This window comes from Pimephales promelas, chromosome 22, assembly GCF_988280905.1.
Source record: "Pimephales promelas chromosome 22, fPimPro1.hap1.1, whole genome shotgun sequence".
In the NCBI taxonomy this organism is placed as follows: domain Eukaryota; kingdom Metazoa; phylum Chordata; class Actinopteri; order Cypriniformes; family Leuciscidae; genus Pimephales; species Pimephales promelas.
In genome coordinates this window covers 27,508,058-27,533,863 of record NC_142790.1, presented here as the reverse complement: position 1 = coordinate 27,533,863, position 25,806 = coordinate 27,508,058, and the positions used below count along the sequence as shown (strand labels likewise).

The 25,806-nt window shown below is 37.3% G+C and overlaps 1 protein-coding gene across 6 annotated transcripts in view; it reads right to left on the bottom strand.

The window, feature by feature from the left end:
* Positions 1–25,806, bottom strand: part of rab11fip3 (RAB11 family interacting protein 3 (class II)) — a 33,483-nt gene that overhangs the window by 7,295 nt on the left and 382 nt on the right. Inside the window, exons 2-11 of one of the 6 annotated variants that reach the window (XM_089125685.1) lie at positions 24,870–25,084; positions 22,350–24,764; positions 18,371–18,464; positions 14,358–14,431; positions 11,889–12,058; positions 6,528–6,746; positions 4,687–4,821; positions 2,903–2,938; positions 2,563–2,650; positions 955–1,199 (exon numbers count right to left, since the gene is read on the bottom strand). In XM_089125685.1, the coding sequence (XP_088981811.1) occupies positions 955–1,199; positions 2,563–2,650; positions 2,903–2,938; positions 4,687–4,821; positions 6,528–6,746; positions 11,889–12,058; positions 14,358–14,431; positions 18,371–18,464; positions 22,350–24,764; positions 24,870–24,914 (3,521 nt within the window). In that variant the 5' untranslated portion in view covers positions 24,915–25,084. Of the gene's footprint in view, positions 1–954; positions 1,200–2,562; positions 2,651–2,902; positions 2,939–4,686; positions 4,822–6,527; positions 6,747–11,888; positions 12,059–14,357; positions 14,432–18,370; positions 18,465–22,349; positions 25,086–25,806 lie in introns of those variants that run through there. The other 5 variants (XM_039672547.2, XM_039672542.2, XM_039672544.2 and 2 more) reach the window with 5 other exon arrangements.

Sequence of the window (25,806 nt, the reverse complement as noted above, 5' to 3'; positions counted from 1 at the left end):
TATATATATATATAAAAAAATATATATATAATAACAATAATAATATATACATAAGAAATTACAGAGAGAGGGAGATGTAGGATGTAAAATCTTAGTTCTTCTAACAGAATGTTTGCAATTTGTCCAGCTAAAACTGCTTTTTTTTTTCAACATCGCGTCATTTTACGTCATATCAGGGAGCCTCAGCCTCGGCTCGTGCAGAGTAGGCTGGTATTCAGTGAGAGCGGCCGCCAGTCAGTGTGATTTCAGTAGTTTTTGTATTTTAATTTATAATCGTCATGGTAAATTATTGTGTTTGTGGAGGTTGCAAAAGCTCCGGCCTGTCAGGACTTCAAGATCGAGTCCACAAGTTTCCATTTGCACTTTGTCTGAAAAACTGTTGTAACCAGTATTACACTGTCCTGTCCTTTATGTGTAACTTTATGTGTCTCGCTGCTTTTAATGATAATAAGCGTGTGCCTACCTGGTTAAATAAAGGTTAAATAAAAATTAGGGCTGTGCAAAAGTTAATTGCGATTAATCGCATCCAAAATAAAAGTCTGTGTTTACATAATATATTTGTGTGTGCTGTATATAATTATTATGTATATATAAATACCTATGCATGCATGTATATATTTAAGAATTATTTGCGCTTAAATTCTGTATATATATATATATAAATGCATAATCTATATTATATAAATATAAATATTTTATATATGAATAACACATTTTCTTAAATATATACATGCATGTGTGTGTATTTATATATACAAAATAATTATATACAGCACACACAAATATATTATGTAAACACAGACTTTTATTTTGGATGCGATTAATCGCAATTAATTTTTGCACAGCCCTAATCAAAATTAAAAATTTGCTCACCCTCATACTCTTCCAACCTGTTTTTCCCCCTTCTTCTTAAAAATCTATTAATCATAAATGATCCATTCGGTCCGCACGCACCTGGCCTGGAGGTTCTCGATCTCCACGTCTCGGTCTCGCTGGAGTTTGTTCAGTGCATCTCTGTGTTTACGGGTGTACGTGAGTAAAGTCTCCTCTGCACGCATCTCCTGCTCCTTCAGCTGTTCCTCCAGAGCGTTCGCACGGTGGACGAGAGTGAGATTCTCCTGCCGCAAGCGTGCATGCTGCTCTTCACTCTCCGACGAGTCCTTCTCCAGCTCACACACACGCTTCTCCAACAGCAGCACCTGCAGGACAAACAGTGTTTGTTCCTCATGCTGTTGTTCACGCATTTACAAAACTATCTGTTTTACTATTCCATCTATGGAATCATGTTAAAGGAGTGGTTCACTTTAAAAAAACTTTTGCTGATAATTTTCTCACCCCCATGTCATCCAAGATGTCCACGTCTTTCTTTCTTCAGTCGAAAAGAAATTAAGGTTTTTGATGAAAACATTCTAGGATTTTTTCCATATAATGGACTTCAATGGGGTCCAAACGGTTCAAGGTCCAAATGAGAGTTTCAGTGCAGCTTCAAAGGGCTTTAAACGACATCAGATGATGAATAAGGGTCTTATCAAGGACCCTTCGAGTCATAACTCGAAAAAAGATTAGTTCATTTTGATGAACGAGTTTGAACAGGAGAGTCACGAACGCTCATCACAGAACAGAGCATTTGTGCTTATAAAACTTAAACTTTTTTATTTATTTTTTAAATGAGCGATCGTTTCACTTGATAAGACCCTTATTCATTGTCTGGAATCGTTTAAAGCCCTTTGAAGCTGCACTGAAACTGTCTTTTGAACCTTGAGCCGTTTGGTTCCCATTGAAGTCCATTATATGGAGAAAAAATCCTGGAATGTTTTCATCAAAAACCTTAATTTCTGTTCGACCGAAGAAAGAATGACATGTACATCTTGGATGACATGGGGGTGAGTAAATTATCAGCAAAAGTTTTTTTTTAAAAGTGAACTACTCCTTTAACTTTGCAAATTTTTTCATGGTAATATATTAGCATGTATCAAAGTGCTTCTATTATGCTTTTTCAGATATTACCTTTCATGTAGTGTGTAATATAGCTGCTTGTGTTTGTAAAATGTGACTTATTGTCTCCCAAAAGGAAGAACCGATACTGAACAGACTGAAACCACTTCCTGCATGAACCTACATAGGTTTGTAACAAATTTGCGTAATGGTTTTCATTGGCTGTAGACGAATCACAACAGAATTGGCCATCAGACCAATCAGAGCAGAGTAAGTTCTCGGTTTATAGAGACTGAATCCGTTATCAACCCGTTTCAGACACTGTGAGAGAAGATCTGATGCTGCAATGTATATTATGAGAAAATTAAAGTGTTTTTGACCTTGGATGCATGTCAAACTATTGTAGGAGGCTACAAAACAAAATTAGGAACCTTTAAAATGGAATATAGGGACGTTTTGACATTTTTGTTTACTTTTTCTATGCAAGGTTAGCATTTGATGACTAAACTAATGTACAGCGCAAACTAAAGCCACAAAACCAGAAGAAGCACCATCTGAACCAGGGTCCGAAGTGTAACACAAATTGAATGCAAGTTTGATGCAAAACATTCATATTAGTTTCCGAACCTTGTCTGTGATGTCACGATCCGCAAGGTCCAAAATGTCTGGAGTCAGATCTCCCATGACATCCAGATTGCTGGACTGCTGCAAGTGTCTGAAAAACACAAAAACTGTTTAACATTTGTGCAACACGCTAAATGTCCAGCCTGGTTTTTTTTCTAGTTGGTGAATCAGCAAACTTAGACATAGTCGACTAGCATGATGCTGATTGACCAATACTGTTTTGTTGGTTAATCCACAAGTTGAATGCTGGGAAAACCAGCATCCAAAATGACTGATCAGAGAGTTTTCAATTTCATTTTGTCCTTAAAACTGATGTCTGGTGCATTTAGAGGGAGGATCTCACCTTGCTGCTTTCTTACTGGACATCCTTTTACTGGAACTATAAAGGAGAGAACAAACAGGAAATGAGTCAGGAAGAGAGCGGGAAAGAGGAAAAAACTCTCTTTCCATTGATGACCCGTGAACCACAGGTCAAAAACACCGAGAGAAGTGCTGAAGTTTGGGCCGTCAGCTCTTTCTGGAGGTTGAAGGCTGAATCAATGCTCTTCTTTCAGTGGTCATGACCTCGCAGCACACGGAAATAAACACACTGTTTTAATGGAGGTGTAACATGGATGCGTGAAAGGAGATTCTGTTCCTGTTGCGCAAGAGAAACTGCTTTGAACAGAGTTGTTCCATATTGGACAATCCACGGTTTTCCATGAACAAAACACCGTATTCATACGTTAACATAAACTGGACTCTCGTTAAAGTGGGTGAAGTTATGTTTCCTAATTTAGGAAAAGGCTTATTTCCTTTGGTTTTGGAAAAAAACAGACCCATGCAAGACAAGTCAACATTCAATATTTAATCAGACACGTCTCTAAGAGTTCTTACAATACAGCCATCAACGCTCTTTGACTTGCATTTGTATTATCTAGACTACAGTATACACTACCGGTCAAAAGTTTTAGAACGGTAAGATTTTTTCTATTTTTAAAAGAAGTCTCTTCTGCTCACCAAGGATGCAATTATTTGATAAAAAATACAACAACAAAAAAAAACAGTAATATTGTGAAATATTATTACAATTTAAAACAGCGGTTTTCTATGTGAATATATAGTGAAGTGTAATTTATTCCTATGACGAAAGCTGAATTTACAGCATCATTACTGTTGCTGATTACACATCAGTTTTCAGTGTCACATGATCCTTCAGAAATGGTTCTAATATGCTGATTTTATGCTCAAAAAAACAAATTATTATTTTCAATGTTGAAAACAGTCGTGTACCATTTTCCCCCCCAAAATTCTATGATGAATAGAAAGTCCAAAAGAACAGCATTTATTTAAAATATAATCTTTTCTAACATTATGAATGTCTTTACTGTAACTTTTGATCAATTGAACTCATCCTTGATGAATAAAAGTATTTTCTCATTTCTTTCCCCCAAAAATAAAAAATAAATTCTTACTGACCCCAAACTTTTGAATGGTAGTGATTAATGTTACAAAAGCTTTTCCATTTCAGATCAATTCTGTTCTTTTGAACTTTCTATTCATCAGAGAAAACAGTAAAAAACTGTTTTCAACATGGATAATAATCATAAATGTTTATGTTTCTTGAGCATCATATCATAATAATTTCTGTAGGATCATGTGACACTGAAGAGTGGAGTAATGATGCTGTAAATTCAGCTTTGATCGCAGGAATAAATTACACTTCACTATATAGTCACATAGAAAACCGCTGTTTTAAATTGTAATAATATTTCACAATATTACTGCATTTTTTTCTATTTTTTATCAAATAATTGCAGCCTTGGTGAGCAGAAGAGACTTCTTTTTAAAAAAAAAAACATTAAAAAATCTTACCGTTCTAAAACTTTTGACCGGTAGTGTATATTTACCTCACAGTTAGACTATTGTGCATGCATCAAATACACACACCACAGCAAAGCATTTATGTTCACCACAGAATGTACAAACACTGAGCTTTGAAATCAAAACCAACAAGAGTAAAGTGACACTGTACAGATGTCTGCATTTTAATAAAGCACACACATGCAGAAAGTGAGTGTGTGTGTGTGTGCAGTGGTCAATTTCAACACACGCACGGGAGGCATGCACACGCTGTGAGCGCGTTACCTATTCATCTCAAGCAACTGCAGTCGCGTGGACAGATCCTCCAGACGACTGATCTGCTTATGACAGTGAGTGCAGAAAAACTCCAGCGACTCCGACTGAAGGAAACTCTGGAAACTAGCGGGAAAAGAGCTGGGGCTGAGGAGACCAGAGGACAGGAGGAGAAACAACGGGAAAAAATGAGCAGAAGAGATGCAAAATAAAGTGGAGTGGGGGAGAAATGGGTAGAGCAGAGGAGAAATGAAGTCACATGATGACATGAACAGAGGAAAGGTGAAATGATGAGAAATAAACAGGACAGGAGGAAAAGAGGAGATGTGTGGGGAAAAAAGAGCGGGAAAGAGAAAAAATATTGACAGGAGAAACGAGTAGAGGAGAGGAGAAGATGTGTTGGGATAAATAAGTAGAGGAATTTAGACGAGAAGATATGATGGGAGAAATGAGCAGTGTGTGTGTGTGTGTTAAAAACGAGGAAGGGAGAAAACGGGAACATTCAGTTGAGCCGGTGAAGTGCAGGAGCGGTGTGTGTTATCTCAACAGGTTTGAAAGTGTATCGTGTTTCCATGCTCTTTTCTCTAGTGTATGAGTGTGTGTGTGTGCTTGACCTCATACGCCTGACAACACTAGCACTGCAGTAAAACAATAACCTCAGTAACGCGACCTTTACCCCGCGATAATAATAGCTCACTAGGGAAAAAATGAATCAGTCAGCACAAAATCATGCCATTTACCGCATACATTATAGCATCTCAAGACACACATACACACTTTATCGTCTGTGGTCAGGATGTCGCTCTACAAGGTCTCATTATGCACACGACTTTCGGCTTACACAATGTGCCGCTGACTCACCGAGTGGAAACTAGAAATAGAGTGTATTTCTATTTGTGTCTGAAGGCGCTCATTCAGTAAAGCCCAGATAAACACTAGAGTACCTGTGTTTGTACTCGACAAGTTTACCTCAGGATACGTCCGTCTGTGTGTAGAAACTCTACAATTCTTAAAGGAGAACTCCGGCGAACAATGAACCTTTGGTCTAATAAAACATCGGTACCTAGTCAATCGTTCTCTGAGTTTTGTTTTCTTGATAATCGAATGTAAAGAGTTTTATCTCTAAAAACAGTTTAGCGTATAATGCTAGTAATGGGGGCATTGACTAAGTAAAAAGAAACCGCTAGTTTATACCACTAACAAGGCTCAAAATAGCCCCACACTCACACAGTAACATAATGAGGGTCCATACATGCAAAACGAAGCATTGAGAACTTTGTAAATGTACAGACCGAAGATACTTTATGAAGACAGTTCACTTCACAGGAGCCATCTTAAAAAATAGAGCGATAAGTCGATCCCCGAACGCCGTTCATACAGTTCAGAAGTTCGTTGAACTTCATACAGTTCAGATCACTCAGCACGACGTTCGTGGTTTGACTTATCGAGACTATTTTTTAAGATGGCTCCTGTCTGTATACGCGAAGTGAACTGTCTTCATATCTTCTTATTAAACGGTCTGTACACTTACAAAGTTCTCAATGCTTCGTTTTGCATGTATGGACCCTCATTATGTTACTGTGTTAGTGTGGGGCTATTTTGAGCCTTGTTAGTGGTATAAACTAGTGATTTCTTTTTACTTAGTCAATGCCCCCATTACTAGCATTATATGCTAAACAGTTTTTAGAGATAAAACTCTTTACATTCGATTATCATGAAAACAAATCTCAGAGAACGGTTGACTAGGTACCGATGTTTTATTAGACCAAAGGTTCATTGTTCGCCGGAGTTCTCCTTTAAGTATGTGAAACTTATGCTTTAAATAATCTAGAATGTTTGTTTGTTTGTGTTACCTGGGTGACAGGAGCATTAGTGGGTGGGGCAGTGGGCTTTCTGAGTGTGGGAGGGGCTCTTCATCTCCCTCCCCATCTGGCCCCACCCTTCCCTCTTCCTGATTGGCCAGCAGCAGGTCTGAGGCGTTGTTGCTCTCACCGAAATCCTCAAAGTGCTCCTCCTCTCCTCCAATCACAGCCACCACGGTGTGACCATTCAAGTCAGAGCCCAGTGTGAACCTATCACAGAAGCACATGGAAAATAAAGTTATATGTGCATATTTAATTAAACACTGTGAAAAACACCAGGCTAATATTTTAGTTTTAATAAGGATGTTTAATGTTTAATTCTGCCTGGACATGTGAATAAAACATTAATTTAGCATAAATAAACATATAGATATAAACTACCGATCAAAAGTTTGGGGTCGTTAAGAATTTTTAATTGTTTAAATGGACAAGGCTGAATTTATTTGATCAGAAATACAGTGAAATATTATTACAATTTATAAAAACAGGTTTTGATTTTAATATATTTTAAAATGTAATTTATTTCTGTGATCAAAGCTGAATTTCAGGTTTTATGCTGCTCAATTTTTTTGTGCTTTGGTACTCATCAGTATGATCTTAATTTTTTTATTCAATTTTAAGTAATACTTGACATACTTTCTTCATAAAACATTCTTCACATCATATTTATAATGTCTTTAATATCTTTTGACTGTTTGTTCAATGTCTTCTTGTTTGTTCAGACAGCTTCTTCTTAGTGTTTTTGTGTGCGAGACGGAATTTGAACAGTTTGTCTTTAGGATGATAATCTGATAATTCACTTTAATCTCTTGGCAACTGTAAAAACGTCTGAAGAATTACAGTTAGATTAAATGAAAGAACATAATAAAACATTAAACAATTCACACAAAAACAGCACAGGTTTCTTGAGAGACAGCCCAGTGCATGCGTTTGATTGGTGAACTCAGTGACCGCACTGTCTAGGCTCAAAAAGATTAAAAAAAAGAAAAAAAGAAATGAACACTTTTATTAATAAGGAGGCATTAACTTGATTAAAAGAGACAGTAAAGACATTTATAATGTCACAAAATATTTCTATTTCAAATAAACACTGTACTTTTAAACTTTGCATTCATCAAAGAATCCTGAAAAAACAAAAAATGTTTCTTGAGCAGCAAATCATCATTTTCAAATGATTTCTGAATGATCATGTGACACTGAAGACTGGAGTAATGATGCTAAAAATTCAGCTTTGATCACAGGAATAAATTATATTTGAAAAAACTAAATAGTTATTTAAATACACAGCCTTTCTGAATAAAAAAATCTTTCTGACCCCAAACTTTAGACAATTTTAAGAAATGAGATAAATGAAGGATATACACACACTCTCACACAATAAAAAAGGTCAAATTAACAAGAAAATTATAATGTTTTCTACATTAGCTTTATGTCCTACAATGAATCCCTGAAAGGCTTACCCTCGCTTCACTGAAACATTGCGGTTGGTCACACAAAGCACGCGTGAAGACGGCGACCGCATCTTAAAGCGATTCGGTCTTTCTTTGGCGACTCTGAGCAACTGGGCACACAGCGTGTCAGAGCAAACTAAACTCCCACAATCGATATTAAACTGTAGTTTCGCCTGTAGAGATCATTCCTGCCAGACGTTTGTGACCCGGTGAATCAGAATTAACAGCCAAAATCTGTTGTGTAAGCAAAACTACATATACTTGAATCATACGGCCGTGTGGCGGTGTGTGTGTGCGTCTAATCAGATTTAGAGCTCAGTAACGGTGACCCAGTGTGTGTGCTAGCATGCTCTATAAGAACAAGCATCTGTTTAATCAGTTTAATCTCCATATGCAAGAACTGACGTCGCCAAACACATTAAACACGGAAACACGTCACTCAGGACTTATTAATAACGCAACAAAACAAAACTTGGTTAACCAAGGCTAATCTTAATGATCTGAATAAACCCCAAATGCAAAGTTTTGACATCTGAGACAACATTTGCAAATTAGATGATGCATTTTTCCACGACTGTACGTGAGTTTCGGAAGAGTCAGCGCTGGCGAGACGGCGTGACCCTGACACGACAGGAACGCTAAATCAAGAGAAACACACGAGGGCTGAGAGCCAGGCTATTTTACAATGACAGAAGCAAGAGAGAGAGCGAGAGAGAAACAGACCCTAGAGAGTGAAAGATGGATCAACTTTGACCAGCAGGAAGGCAGAAAGAGCAAACTCCACACTTCCTCCAACTGGGAAACAGGAAAATAAAGACTGACACCGATAACACGGGAAACAGGAACACCTCGGTCAGCTGACCTGAAGTTAACGGGTCTCGGGGGAAACAAACTCTAGTCAGCAGATTCTTGCATAAACACAAATAAACGGGCCAACTTTGGGAGTTTGGCTGGAGTGAGAGTGTAAAATGTCAGTGTGCGGTAACCCTAACCCTGATTTTAAAAATGTCAGTGCTTGTTTACTTAGTATAAACCCTGATTTATGCAGATAATAATAATTTAATGATTGCACTATAAAAAAGAAGATAGAACATTTAAAATAGCAAAATCTAAACAATAAGAATAGTTACTCCACCTTCCCAGAACACCACAACACACAAGTTTCACAAATTAGGCCTGTTATATACGCCACAGTTTGGCCTGATCACTGCCTCTGCAAGACCTCTGTTCATGAACTATCCGTTCATTGCGTCGGTCACGTGACAAATGAACGAAAGACTCGGAAGGGAAAGTGATTATGTTCCCTGTAAATTATTTTTGACTCTCAAACTGAATTAAGAAATCATAATAATGCAAAGACTACATAGGTGGATGTGTTTGGGGAATTTGTAACATTTAAAGCCCTTTAAATGACTGAAATGACTTGAAAAAAGATTGAACAAGCGAGTTAGTAAAATGATCCGAACTTCCCATCACAGTGTGCCATCAAGTGACAGTCTGTCTTGTTTAGGCCAATAACTGAAGAGGTTCGCTCAGTGTCCGCTTTTGAGTGTGGCAGGCTCAACACAATCTGGACAACCGTTGATAATTTGGGGGATTTGAAAATGCCGCTCGCCAAACATAATTTTGCTTATTTTTATTGAGCAATAGAGTGCCGAAGTGATGACGTCACTTTGTAGGACGACTCGGAAGCTAGCGGCGCATGGGTTCCCTCGGTCGAAAAGCAATGCGTTTTCCCCACAGACTTTTGGAAAATCGCAAAAAATAAGATCTGTGTTTAACAAAGGCTTGTGACCCTTACACGTTTTCTCTAGCAAGATAATCTTTACAAGTTAATCCAAAATTTATACATTTTGAAGCCTATATAAAGATTTTAAAAAACACAAATCAGACACAATAAAGTTTAAAAAAACACAAGCAGGTTATAACTGTCATAGATCAAAACGTGAAAATATTTAGAGGCTTTGTTCACCACAGACCTTATTTCAGGCGATTTAGCAAAAACCCATTCAAAAATCCCATAGACTTTAGATCGAGGGAACCGTAGTGCTAAAATGCTAACTCACTTCCGCGTTTTGGCCTACAGAGTGACGTCGTAACTTCGGCACTCTATTAGTAAGCCCACATAATGCACGTCAGACGACGTCTGCAACTGTAGTTGACGTCTGTACTCTCGGCACACAGACTGATAAGGCAAGGCTATGTCACACCATTAGGACTGTCAAACGATTAATCGCGATTAATCGCATCCATAAAAAGTTTCAATAAAAGTTTGTGTTTGCATAATATATGTGGGTGCACTGTGTATAATTATTTTGTATATATATATATATATATATATATATATATATATATATATATATATAAAAATACACACACATATTATGTAAACACAAACTTTTTATTTTGGATGCGATTACTCGCGATTAATCGTTTGATGATGTATTAATCGCGATTAATCGCATCCAAAATAAAAGTTTGTGTTTACATAATATGCATGTGTGAGTATTTATATACACAAAATAATTATAAACAGTGCACCCGCATATATTATGCAAACACAAACTTTTATTTTGGATGCGATTAATCGCGATTGATCATTTGACAGCCCTACACACCATTTTATAATCTGCTTGCCTTGACTATCATCCAAACGTGCATCAGTGGGCTCCGACTCCGAACCTGTGCTCTGAACTCTCTCTAAACTTTTCACACGCATCTGACCTATCAGGTGCAAGGTTTTCAGCGAATCAACGATCAGAGAATACTTTGAGAGCAAGGTTGTGGGCAGATGTTACAGCTCCTCTCCTGTCATTAATACGCTGTGGTCTAGCCATCAACAGAAAATTAACGGATTGAGAGGGGAGAAAAATGGATTTTGGCGTGACATTTCTTGCGTGAGAGCGTGAGATTGATGCTGAAAGCATGAGAGTTTGGTCACTTCACAAAACCTGGGACAAATGCAATGCAACTATTTAGTTGTGATCGTGTTTGGCGTTACAACCAGTCACCTTTGCTTAACACTAAAATTTAAAAATTTGCGTCTTAAGATTACAAAAAGCTAAACACCATAATGTGTTTTTATAGAGAACGGCATGTCCTGAGTGGATACACTGTATCAGGAAGTTGTTTTATTTTCTAAGATTATTGCGGATAAATTCAAGGCTACTAAACCGTCATGGTTTACAGTCACCATTATGCATGAAGTTATGATGTTGTTTATGCAGAGTGATTTTAGTACTATTTATATACTATTGTAGTTTATGTAGAAGCCATTAACATTGAGAGGAACAACGCTGACTCTTCCTGTAAAAAGCAAATCTTGTTAATTCCCTGACCAGTGATTTGTGATTAAAATGGCATTAAAAGACTACAATACACTCAATATTTGGCCTTAGGCCATATTATATTGTATAATATATGTTTATTTACAGTTTATTTCTATTTACTTTTTAGTTTTACTTAAAGGAATAGTTCACTTTTCAAAAAACATTTGCTGATTTATTTTCATCCAAGATGTCCATGTCTTTCTTTCTTCAGTCGAAAAGAAATTAAGGTTTTCACAGAACAGAGCTAGGTGAGTCTGGTGTCGTTTAAAGCCTTTTGAACAGTTTGCAGTTTGCACTGAAACTCTCTTTTGGACCTTGAGCCGTTTGGACCCCATTGAAGTCCATTATATGGAGAAAAATCCTTGAATGTTTTCATCCAAAAACCTTAATTTCTTTTTGACTGAAGAAAGAAAGACATGGACATCTTGGATGACATGGGGGTGAGTAAATTATCAGCAAAAGTTTTTTGAAAAGTGAACTACTCCTTTAACAATAACAACTGCATTTATGGGTAATTTTGAGTGATTTATGAACCCAGTCTCTTGGTGCATGTTATTTGACAGCTGCGTTACCTGTTGCGGTCGTCTCCATCTGTGAGTGTGTTTTCAATGCCGCTGTCAGTTTCCACATCCTCATGCAGTTCTGGATGGACCAGAGCCGTCGTGTCCTCGTCCGTGAAGGTTTCACACTCACTGTAGGCGCTCTCAGAGCCGAGATACGCACTGTCCGAGACCTCCGCCTGCTGCAAACAAACACACCGATTACAAAACTTTTATTGCTACGAAGTTGGAGACATAATGGTGTTCTTGGGTATGTTGGTGCATTATATAGATCTAGGAACAAAAAAATGCAATAACAACGTGGAAAACTGAAACTTATTATTATTTTTATTATTATTTTTTCCTTTTTAAAGTAAAATATTTTTCTCTTGAAAAATCTGTTACAATAAAAAACAGACCTTGATCTACTGTTTATTTTCCTTTTTTTCCCTTCAGTTTTACACCATGTCAAACTTTCTTGAAAAATCAATAATAATACAAAAAAAGTTACAAATAAAAACAGAATGCGAACCCCACGTTCTTCAGTTTATATTTTTCTATTTTATATTAAGGATATTTTATATCCATTTTATCTTTTATACTATACACAGCAGCCAAATAACTGGATTAACATCTCAGATATTATGATGAAACTTACAAATGATCAAATTCAAGAGTGAACCTCAAACCTTCAGTCAATCGGTTCGAACCAAAAGAACTCGGAAATCCACATAAACCTGCATCTCAGAAACGTACCTGTTTGAGTCCGAGAGGAGCTCCCAGAACAGGAGAGGCCATTCCCAGAACCATCCTCCCAACTAAAGTACCACCACACGGGAAAAACAGGTTCACCAACAAAAACAAAAAACGCAAAACTAACAAACGCTTCCTGTCTCTCTCACAGTCGCCATAGAAAGAGTCAACACAGATAGATATTACTCCTACTCTGCTTCTCTGGAAAATGAAGAACAAAGTCTGAAGGGCACCTAGACCAGAAATGGGAGGAGCCTGTGCCCCTAACCACGCCCCTTTTGATTTAACACTACCCTCATGTGCCAACACATGTCTAAACAGCATGTGTGCATATATTATGTGGCTGTGACTCAAAACCTACAGTAGTGAGCTGCCTACTTAGTACTTTCGTGCATCTATGATGACCAAAAATGATGTCTAGATAGACGGCTCACACAGACTATTGCTGTTATTCATTTCAAGGTGTTCCCAACTTCCCATGTAGCAAAACATTAACACTTCACACCCAACACACACAAACACTTATTCAGGACAGCATGTGCTGACACAATCAAATGTTCTGATGAATGAAAGGTGTGCGTGAGTGTGTGTGTGTGTGTGTTATAAAAAAAATCTATCACCAGCCTGTCCTGTTTATTGTCAAGCATATGTGTGTGTAAGTGTGTTTATTCCTCTGGATGAGGTGTTACACACACCACCTCGGCCAGTGTGTTTTGAAAGCAAACATGGAAACAGCACAGCCATTCATGAAACACAGGAAAACACACAGGTGTGTAGGTGTGTGCGTGTGTGTGTTTCATTAGAAGTGACGGGAAGACCGGAATGAGGAAAAGGCAAGTCACAAAAGTAGCACATATTTACAGAATAAATATGCTAAATAATGAGGTTGCTATATGCATTTTTTGAAAAGAGTTTGTGTTTCTGTAATCACAATTTATGAATTTACTTTGAAACTATAACTATAGGCTAACTCTTAATTATAATTAAAGCTTATGATAGACATAAACACTTAGGTGTTGGTGTTCAGATAACCATCATTTAATATAGTGGTAATATAATATAGCTATATCAGAGAATAAATATATAATGATAAATCAAAGACATAATTTACTATCACAAAAAAACTAAATTAATAACATGATTATGAAAAAAAAATGTAAAACTGAAATAAAAATAAATTAAACCTTAAATACCAGTATTTAAAATAAAATAAAAAACCTATGAGACAACTTTCTTTCACATGTTTCTGAATTAACCACAAATCTCAAATAATCAAAATACTAAAATCCTAGTATACACCCTAATTTTCATAAATGAGTTGCAAAACAACAGCATTTACCTAGAAATTTCACAAAAAGACCGATTTCATGAATCACCCAAACGAACCGGCTAACTTTATTAAATCTTTCCAAACAATTTATGTGAGGAAAAAAAACAAAGTGCATGTTTGATTCTTGCCTCAGGCTGCGCAACCATATGGTTAAAAAGGCAAAATAATGTTTTGCTACTTCTTGAAAAAACCAAAAAGCTGCTGAACTGAACCAGCAGGCGGTGCTGTGGCAGAACAATGCCCATGCTCTGCTTCTCATGTTCTCAGAAACTCGTCTGTGGTCTTTCAATCTTTTGGGGAATGTGTGGAATGTGCTGGCCTGGATTCCACCAGTCTGCAATAAGGGGGTCCTAACATTCTGATTTATTATATTTATCATGGAGAAAACGGGCCAAATAACCACACGCAATGTGTATTACCTCGTCATAATCCTCTGGAGGTCCACTAGCTTCCACTGCGCTGAGATGAGTCTTGTACAGGTCTGGATCGGAACCTGATTAAGATGCAAAAAGAAAAGCATTTCCTTATTAAAACTTCGAGTTTTATGGCAGTGGGCTGATGGACAAATGTTTGTTTAAATGGACATACAGAAAATATGTCACACCATGATTTGGAGAAACCGAGGTTTATAACACATTATCCCCTGGTTTCACAGACAAAGCTGAAGTCTAGTCCCAGACTAAAATGAATGTTTAAGCCGTCTTAACTGAAAGCAATTTAAAGGAGTAGTTCACTTTAAAAAAATCTTTTCTTTTAATTTACTCACCCCCATGTCATCCAAGATGTCCATGTCTTTCAATTTCTTCAGCGAAAAGAAATTAAGGTTTTTGATGAAAACATTCCAGGATTTTTCTCCATATAATGGACTTCAATGGGGTCCAAACGGCTCAAGGTTCAGTGCAAACTGCCAACTGTTCAAAGGGCTTTAAACGATTTCAGACGATGAATAAGGGTCTTATCTAGCGAAACGCTCGTTCAAAAAAAAAAGTTTACGTTTTATAAGCTCGCCTTGCTCTGTTCTGTGATGCGCGTTCGTGACTTTCCTGTTCGAATTCGTTTATCAAAATTAACGAATCTTTTTTTGTGTCATTTGGTTCATTCAACGAACGAAATGGACGAGTTGACTCGGGAAAAGATTTGTTCATTTTGATGAACGAGTTTGAACAGGAGAGTCACGAACGCTCATCACAGAATTTTTTTTTTTTAATGAGCGATCGTTTCGCTAGATAGACCCTTATTCATCGTCTGGAATCGTTTAAAGCCCTTTGAAAACTGTCATTTGGACCTTGAACCGTTTGGTTCCCATTGAAGTCCATTATATGGAGAAAAATCCTGGAATGTTTTCATCAAAAACCTTAATTTCTTTTCGACTGAAGAAAGAAAGACGTGGGCATCTAGTATGACATGGGGGTGAGTAAATTATCAGCAAAAGTTTTTTTAAAAGTGAACTACTCCTTTAAGCGGACAGATCTTAAAATATGTCACACAGGTCCACTGTTTTGTCTCAAGATGCAGATCCCATCAGTAATGTTCTTTTCTAAGGCACGTTTATAAAGCTACTTAAATGTCCTAATCCTGGCTTAATCTAAGCCCTGTCTGTGAAACCGGGCCTATATTCTTCCATTGTAAACAGTCATCATGGATGAAATACACGGAGCATCTGGGCTGTCTGGAGTCCAGGAAACTACATTTATGTTATGTGTGTAATGAGTATTTTTTTTAGCTAGCTGGAATATTCATGAATGAGAAGAGGTTGGAAAGAAGAAAGCATATTTTATGGTCTGGATTCAGATCCTCATTCTTAAATAAAGACCGCGACTGTAAAACTGTTACATTTACAAACAAAAGTGCAACATTTCCCTAATGTATTTCCCTTTACCCAAATCTATGTTTCTTGCAATGAGGAAAGCTAACAACATGGTCCAAGGGTGCGTTTCCCAAAAGTATCGTTAGCCAACTATGGCCGCAAGCAAGTGTTGGGCCGCTAGTCAATGTCCTTATTTGTCAGTTCCGCTGCAAATACTGACGTAATTGTTCAAAAAACATCATAGAGAACAGAAAAAATCTGAACAGGTTGAAAAATATGACCAAAACAGAATATAAAGATATAAACAAAGCACCTGAAGAGAATAATTTCATCTTTTCTGTACTTATAAACACTCCAAATATACAACAAAATGGATTTAAGGGCTAAAAAAGTGGATTTTGCATGATATGTCCCCTTTAAAATGTACAAAAATCATATGTGTAATTCAGAGCACAATTCAAACGAGATCAAAATATTTGTTGTCTCTCACCATTGACTACCATTTAATATTTTTCAGAAAAAAATATTTTTTTGAGTGATGTCATTGACTATACTTTTTGAACCAATGTGGTTTCAATGGATAGATGTGAAACAAAGTTACTATATTTTCAGGAAACAGTCATGACTAGCTAGTGAGTTTCTCCAACGATGCATCGCAGCGAGTTACGTCTTTGTACGGGAAATGTATGCCAGATTAGTTCATTTGAGTTCAGTTGTAGTGTTGTGATTTTTCCGCCACTGACGCTTTGTTGTTTGCCACACCACGGCAACTGGTTATTTAACACATAAAAGCAAGAGTTCAGAAATGCACATCCACGGAAATATCGAAACCATAATTTCTAGCAACCATGTTATATAATTTCCACCTTAATTTTTTTCCCATGACCTGGTAAATGCTCTCGAGTACAAATTGACAAGCAGAGAGAGGTGGATGCTCCAGTAACTCATCCATTAGTGACGAGCGAAATCTGACACGTGAAACACAGAGCGCCATTAGAAACATGACCTCATCCTCATTACTGAAGTGATATCAGTAGAAAACCCAAGCAAAGTGCTCAAACTATTCCACCATCATCATGATCAATCGAAAACACCAGATGGGGAGTGTGTATGCTCTCTATTCGACAAATAGTGAGAAGCCAACATGCATTTCAAGGAAATAAGCATGTTTATATATTTGATACAAATGCTTTTTATGTCTACTAGCTAGATAGTACTAGTGTCTAGGAACAGAGTTTAACGAACTCAGACTAACTATTCTGAAGGTTTAGAGCAGATTCAAATGTACAGCATCTGTATGGCAAGCCGTTTTAACTTTTATTCATTTCCAGGATATAAATTCTTGATATCAACAATTGAATTGCTGATCTGTCATTGTATTTTCACTAGTGAAATGTCATTCAAAATCAATTGTTGATATCAAGAAATTGAGTTTTACTAGTAGAAATATCATTTTTGATATCAATAATTAAATTGTCACTAGTTGAAATGTCTATTCTTGATTTCAACAATTCAATTGCTACTAGTAACAAAAATTTCGATATGTGAAAATGTATTTCTGATATCAATATTATTTTAGATATCTAAAATGGCTTTCTTACTAGTAACAATCACATTCATGATTTCAGAAATTAACATTGTCTCTAGTAAAAATTAAATTTTTGATATCAAAAATGAATATTGTTACTAGTAGCAATTGAATTGTTGATATCAAGAATAGACAATTCAACTAGTAACAATTTAATTATTGATATCAGGAATTCACATTTTTTACTAGTAATATCTTGATAACAATAATTGATTTTGAATGGCAGCCTATGGTGACATTTCACTAGTGAAAATACAATTACAGATATCAGCAATTGAATTGTTGATATCAAGAATTCATATCCTGGAATGAATAAAAGTTCAAACGGCTTGCCATAGCATCTGTGTCTAATCCAGGTGTCTTCAAGAAAACTATAGTAGCAAACTATAGTGAGGATGAGGATGATCATGATCTTTGCATTAAAAACCAGGTTCTGTCAGATATGTTGGTATGATTTCACAATGCCTTTCGTTTGAATGTTTAATCTAGCTCTTAAAACTCTTTATATATCAGTCATGTTTAGCTCCTGTGCGGATTTTGTTTGTCAGCAAGTAAAAGCTCTTCAAGTGAGACTGTTTTCTTTAAAAGAAATTCAAAATCCCCAACTGAGCAGCGTGATTCATTTCAGTGAGTAATTCACAGATGCTCTGACTCATTATTTTGCACTGTGTTTTTGTACACAGTATTTCAGGAGAAATCGTTATCAAATAGTATCAGATTATCACTCAGTCATGAAGAAAACAAGATTTGTTGTGTGTCTGACTTCTTTTAAAGGACAAAACTGATGATGAATTTCTTGGCCAAATATAAACTCCTTTTGTGGATGTCCTCAAAATTAATAAATGCTAAATAAAGGTTCACAACATAGTTTTATTCTGAAAATGACGTTGCATTTTTAGGGTTTGGGTTAGTCTATTATATAATTAATCTGTAATTAAGAACAACAGATGTTAATGGAAACTCCCAACGGGATTTAAAATATGACTTGAGTGTGTGTGTGTGTGTGTGTGTGTGTGTGTGTGTGTGTGTGGCAGTACCTTCATTGCTGATAGCACTGATGCCTCTGTGGAAATCCTCAAAACTGATCACACCCAGACCGCTGGGATCCAAGAACCGGGTCAAATCCTTCACCTGAAACCACAAGCAAAATATTCATCATCATCTTACACAAACAGAGCACAGATAACGATGTTATCATACATTTATTGACAACAAAACACACATAAATTGATTCACCCACAAGATAAAGAATGAAAACCGTAGGAGAAATTTGTCACCTTAAAAGTCTTTCCTTTTATTTTTTATTAATATGTAAGGATGTTAACTTCTGCAGTTAAGGATGTTAACTAACTTAACTTCTTTTTTGATAATTTTTTTTTAAATAATCAAAAAGATGTGAAGTGAGATTAAGAGAGAGTTTGTGATATTCAATAAAAGTGACATGGGCTCATTTAGTATTGTTCTTATCCATCTAACCTTCCATTTAGGAACAAAACAATGCTATGATATCTTTTTTGTAACTTACGGATAAACAAAACAAAGACAAAAATCTGTCAATCCCTAACATAGAGTGACAAAACATAAAACACACATTCCTTCCCTCTCTCTCTCTCTCTCTCTCGCTACACTCCAGTGAACAGACACAATTACACAGTCGGTAACCAGGCAACAGCAGAACTGACAAGTTGTGAATTCTAAAATCAAAGTTCTCAAAGAACACAAGTGAGGAAAAACACCAAATACCTCCGACTGAGAAATCAAAACATGACACTGGTGCCTACACATTTAACTCTGATTGTGTGTGTGATATTTCAGCCCTAATGGCATCAAATGACACATCTTCTTATCAAATACACACATACACTCACACACAAATAAACATTCATTTGAGTTTAAAGGAGTAGTTCACTTTTAAAAAAAACTTTGCTGATGATTTACTCACTCCATTGTCATTCAAGATGTCCATGTCTTTCTTTTTTCAGTTGAAAAGAAATTAAGGTTTTTGATGAGAACATTTCCCCATTTTTCTCCATGTAATGGTCTTCAATGGGGTCCAAACGGCTCAAGGTCCAAATGAGAGTTTCAGTGCAGCTTTAAAGAGCTTTAAACGCCACCAGACGATGAATAAGGGTCTTATTTAGCGAAACCATCAAGTTTTATAAGCACAAATGCTCACCTTGCTCTGTTCTGTGATGAGCATTCGTGACTCTCCTGTTTGAACTCGTTCATCAAAATGAACAAATTTTTTTTCGAATCATGACTGTGATGTTTGCTTGATAAGACCCTTATTTATCATCTGGTGTCTTTAAAGCTGCACTGAAACTGTCTTTTGGACATTGAACCGTTTGGACCCCATTGAAGTCCATTATATGGAGAAAATCCTGGAATGTTTTAACCAAAAACCTTAATTTCTTCTCCACTGAAGAAAGAAAGACGTGGACATCTTGGATGACATGGGGGTGAGTAAATTATCAGCAAAAAATTTTTAAAAGTGAACTACTCCTTTAAATTACTATGTAGGAAACTTATGGACTAACTGAAGTGCTAAATGAGCAGGAAAATCTGCAACATGAGATCATGAACTCCTGGATGATATTGGCTCATTTCACGTCAGGCACATGGGAAACAAGCAGGTAATGATTGAGTAACTTCAACCATGCTGTTGACTAAAAATAACCTGTAATATAACCAGATCTGTCATCACTCTTCAGAATCACTCATTCCAGAGAGCTGTATAATAAATACTAGCAGTTTATTTATCAGTAGTTTATTTTCTACCATGTATGCAATCATTTAAAGATTCCAGGTTTTAATCACCTGTACCATCAAATATTCTTTCAATTAACCAATCACTTGCTCAATGTGATGAGTAAGTGTAATGAGCTGTTTTAACCCCAGAACAGAAGCATCTCAACTCAAGGCGTGAAAAATGGCGAGTCACGAGTCGAATTACAGATGAATTATTCTACATTTCTTACATTTTAAAATGCACAGTAGCTTTCTCATAGATATGGACTGAGTCACACACATGGACATTGTTGCACAGTAACCCAATGCCAAATACAGTTCCTTCCAGGCAAATGCTACTTCCGGGTAAGAATTTGCATCCAACATCATGCAAAACCCATAGCAACAGTATCATTAAAAGATAAAACGACGTGGAAACAACATCATAGTGTGTAACAGGCACAGACACACAATCACTCTCCTGTGTGTGCAGTACTTTTTTTTTTTTTTTTTTTTTAAAAACATCATATCAGTTTCGGTCTACCTGTCTCTCTCCACCTCTTCAGTCATAAAAGATTTCAGTGAGCCAACCAGCTGAGCAAGCTCTTATAATGTACACTTGAATCACAAGGTGAAGTATCTGTAAATTTGAGTCCAATCACAGTCACGCAGACAAAGGAATGACCCCTGAGGCTGGGACGAGTATGGCATGCAATATCCTTCCTGAAACCATAAACTACCTTATAATGAACACGCAAACTTGCTTACTGTTGCAATCGTGTGATACTTTTCACATAACAGGGGGGTTAAATTTTAAACCTGTGTCACACGGTCACAAGACTGTACATCAAATGTAACAAGGTGCATCTGAGAAATGATGAATAACAATGACGAAAGACAAATAAAAGCATGCATTTGTACATGCACCCCTCCCTGTCATTCATCTGGCCGTTTAACCTTTCAGCTGATCGGATCAGCAGTTAACAGTCACAAAAGATACAGACTTCCGGCATCAAATCCATCCTCTCTTAAACGCACAATGACGCGTGTCTGGGGGATCAGGAGTTAAAGCCAAACGCAAATCTATATTCTGATCAAAATGGCAAAAAATAACCAGAGGGATTTTCAAATTGGTACAATCAGTCTGAAAAACAGTTTAAATATTAAATACATACAGCCTCACTCGTCGTCTACTGACCTGCTCACACATGAAGCCCATCTATAAGCAGTAGTGAGCAACATCATTAACACTACTAACATCCAATATTGTTCAAAGAACTCATATCACAAACCAATTCATACAGGCCATACAATAACTATTATTGCTTTTCCTTCAGTTTAGGTGTCAATGATGTGACATACAAACTCAATTAAACTGTTTTCCTTCTACTCAGCCACCTAAAAGTAATATTCCTGTTTTAGTACAAAGCATTAAGCACAATCGACAGAACCTGTGAGTTAATATCGATAATAATAACAAAAACTGCCACTTTTTCTTTAAAATAAGAAAATATTGTAACACTCACAATAGAAGTGAACGGGGCCAAATAATAAACGTTGAAATATTCTGTTTCAATAGTATAGCCATAAAAAATTCGAGTTTAACGTGTTTTCAAGATTTTTTTTTTTACACTGAAATCTATTTCTATGCAAAGTTATACCCAATTGTACAACTTTAAATAAAATGTACGTAAAAACTATTAATATGTTTGAAAGTTCAAACTTTTAAAAGAAATGAAAAAAAAACTATAAGCTTTCAATTGCAAATACTCAATGTAACCTAAATTTTTGCTCTTTTTTAATTAAGTAATAACATAGGACGATCAAAATATTGTCAATTGAGCTTAGCTGGTTTTAAATATGTAATATAAAAAGTTAAAATATCGCAATAACAAAGTCACAATGTAATTAAACATAAAAAAGTAAAAGAAAAACACCTCAAAAGTTGCTAAACTTGGGTATGATTATTACAAGTCACTGAAAAGTGCAGGCTGTTAACACTTTGTTAAACAGAATAGTTAAAACAGGATAGTCTCCATGAGAGAAAGAGTGAGAGATACAGGACAAGAGTTGTATTCTGAGTCTTTGAGGGTTTGAATAATAAAAGAGCAGTTCTTGGGTGTCACCACGATCAAGTTTCAATTGGAGCTATGGGACCCAAGGGAACACACACACACACACACACTATCCTGTAATCATAAAGCATTTTTATAGCATTTACACCCCCACCCTCCATTTACGCACACCCACAAACTCCCACAAATAGACAAAGATGCACCAAAAACTGACCTGTTCGGCTCCGTACGCTTTTGCGAACTCGATAAACTCCTCAATATGGACAAATCCATCTCCGTCCTGATCCAAAGCCTGGAAAACTGCTCGGAGAGCCGACTGCTCCTCGCTTCTATGGGGTGCAGTGGAAACGTTAATCAAATCCACGGGGACCCTCTGGTCATGAAGCGACTTGGTTGGTAGCGAGTCTGAGGCCTTGCACAAATCCAGAGTCATTTCTGCATGTTTGGAAATGTTGGAAGTATCAGGAGTATTTTCCATCAAGGTCAGGTAGGCCTCCCCATCTAGGCTGGATCCGCAGGGAAAGACATTTCTGTGCAAGGGAGGAGAACTGGGGGAGACTGAGCTCACTTGTTGCTCCAGTGCCAGGTCTATTGGTGATGGTGTCAGCTGATGGAAATCCTCCTGATGTGTAAACCGAGCAGCAAACCCCACCTCTCCCTCTCCTGTAGCGTCACATGATTGGCTGCGAGTTTCTGTGTTGTCTGTAAGATCCGGCCCCGAAAGTCCATCCATCAGAGTCAGCTGATCAACTTCACAGGTAAAGGGAGTGGACTCGGGATTACTGGCACAATGAGAAATGACTTCACTCCGAGTAGAAATTCTGCAATCCAATCCCTCCCCTCCCTGTAAAGACATACTTTGAAGTTTCTCTTTGACTTTCAGTGGTGTGTTATGACTGTCACGGTGAGCCGTCACATTTTCTTCAGGTGTATCTATTGCAATTGCACTTGATTTTGCAGTCAAAGAGTCATTCAGTTGGTCAACAAGTGCAGTCTCTTTATGTTGAGCATTGATTTGTTCCTCTATTGTTCCACTCGGTTCTTGATTGTTGTCAGATTTACTGCTATCTAGATTTAAATAATCATTTTGCAAGTTGTCCGACTTGTTTTTCAGATTGGTTGCCTCTGGGTTTTGATGCAAATCTGAGGTCTCCAAAACTTTGAGTGTGTCCACTGCCTCATGGTCATCATCTGGGTTGCCTGTTTCTACACTTGCTATATTATCCTGAATTTCAAGTGTGAGTGCATCAGGTTCAAGATCACATTTTTCCTGATCTGTTAGCTCAAAGGCATCTGTCACAGATGGTATTACAACGTCTAAAGATGGTACAGCTTCACAAGAGACGCTGTCTGTTAAGATCTCATACATGGCAACAGGAATAAGGTCTCCATATCCATCATGGAGCACCTCAGATAAGGCTTCAGCCTCAGTTGAGTGTGTGGGCTGGCTGTGATCCTCAGGTAAGATGTCATCTTCTGGTGAGAGCTCAAGTAAGGCATTATGCTCAGGTGTGTGGACCGGTAAGGCTAATGTGGACTCTTGTCTGTCTTTGTCAAGCAGGCTATCAGTTGAAGGATCATCTGCTTGTAAATCTATAAAAGCAATTGGTGCGAGTTCTGTTTTAGCTTCAGAAACAACGTTATCAGTCAAAGCGCTGGGCACAGCCTCCTTTCTTGCTTCTTCACCAACCGTTTCCAATTGTGCACCAAATGTGCATTCTGCGGATATATCATGCGACGATTCTTCACAAACTTTAGGTGATATGCAAGACTCACCTAATGGGGCAGTCTTTGCTTCAGAGGATAGTTTTGTTGTCTCTTGGCTCTGAAGATCATCGTCATAAGTCTCATTGCTAGCTGAGGGTTTACTACTCTCCTGTTCAGAGTACAGATGTCCAGTCATCAGCTCAGGTAACAACATCTGTTCCTCGTCCATTTGAAGGGGTGCATATGGTGAGCCAGGTGGATCTGAAGGGATGGGCTCAGGGGAAATGGCTGAGGATGGGAGGTAGATGTCTTTAGATGTAGGAGGAGGTGCCTGACAAATAATTGAAGGCTTGGGATTTGAGTTTGTATCCACACATGACACCTCCACGGGAGAAACAGGCAACAAACCTTCAGATAACAGAGTGAAGTCAGTCCCGTGAGAAAGGAGGCTCTGACTGCCTTCAAACGTTCTTCCCTCTTGGGAATTATGGTTGAACTCACAGTTTGTTAAATGCGTGTCCTCAAGATTGAGGTGAGTTTCTTGTAATAATGTTTTGTCAGTCTGAATAGTGGGGTTGTTAATAACCAACTCACCTGTGTACACATCTAGAGGGTTTAAAGTGGCAGTAACCTTCACCGGTTGCAGGAATTCAGGCACCTGTTCAGGAGGATTGTAAAAGTCGTGTTGATTCTGCACGGGTAAGTTTGAGAACGTAGGACTAGTCGATCTAGAATTAAAACTGATGAGATCTCCATCCACGATTTCCAAACTTCCAGGAGAACCCTCTCCTTTGAGATCTGGGGAAGGAGGAGGCGGAGTCTTCCATTCGGGATAGACACATTCCAGATTATTTTCCCAGGAATACGTCTGCCCAGAATACTGAGAAGCCCAAAATAGGTCATCAAGGTTTATCGCGTTCTCCTGAAAAATTTCATTGGTAGAATCACCAACCGAACTGTTATCTTTATCCATAAGGAGAAATCCAAGGGGATTCTGTTCGGATTCCCACTCTGCTTTCCCACTCACCTCCCACTCAGAACACCCCTGAGGGCTGGAGAGAACTTGCTCCATTGAAAAGAAGAGTTCTCTCCTCGGAATAATGGAAATATTCCGGAAATTCCAATCCTTTGTTATGATCCCACAAGGTAATGTTCGGAATTCAAAAGTAATTGATGGCCTCTTCCAGCATACGCACCAAAAGAAATATCCTTGTCGAGACCCATGCGTAAGCGTCCACCTCCCTGTAAATGATCAACTACTGTTTACTTTCGCGGACACAAGGATAATGTTTCACTGCGCAACACAGCTCCATGTAGGCAGAGATATATTTTACAATTTGCAAACCTCTCCATGAAAAAAAAATAAAAAAAAATGTTGGCCCTGTTTCCCTGTTCTGCATACAAATTCACATCTAATCCATTTAACATAAGTCTTCTGAAAGTGTGTTGATCCACATCCCAATCAACACATAATAAGAGGATTACAGCAGTATTTAGTAAAAAAAAAAAACTCAGAAATTCATAATGAAAAATACAGTCTTAGAAAATGTACATGTATAAGAGAATACAGGAAACTACATAAAATAGAGAGCTATATCATTGCAAATATCAAACTGAACATTCAAATTTTTGTTAGCCTTCAACTTCCCAATGTTAAAAAACTGAACCTGGCTCTCATAAGACAATCATTTATAAGGTTACATTAATGGTTTGACACTTCCCTGGAATAACAACTAAGTATTAAAGTCTGTAAACAATTAATCATTTTATGGGGCAGTATATTCAACCATTTTTCTCAGAAAAACCATGTTGTCTCGCAATCTAAGAGTAAAGCTTAACATCTAAGCGATTTTTTATGTTAATACAACACGCTGTGATTGTGTTGTCAGGCTGAAAAAATAAAAATAAAACCATTAATTAATAGATTGATCTAGCGCGTTTAGCGTCAGCATCCTCCACAACTG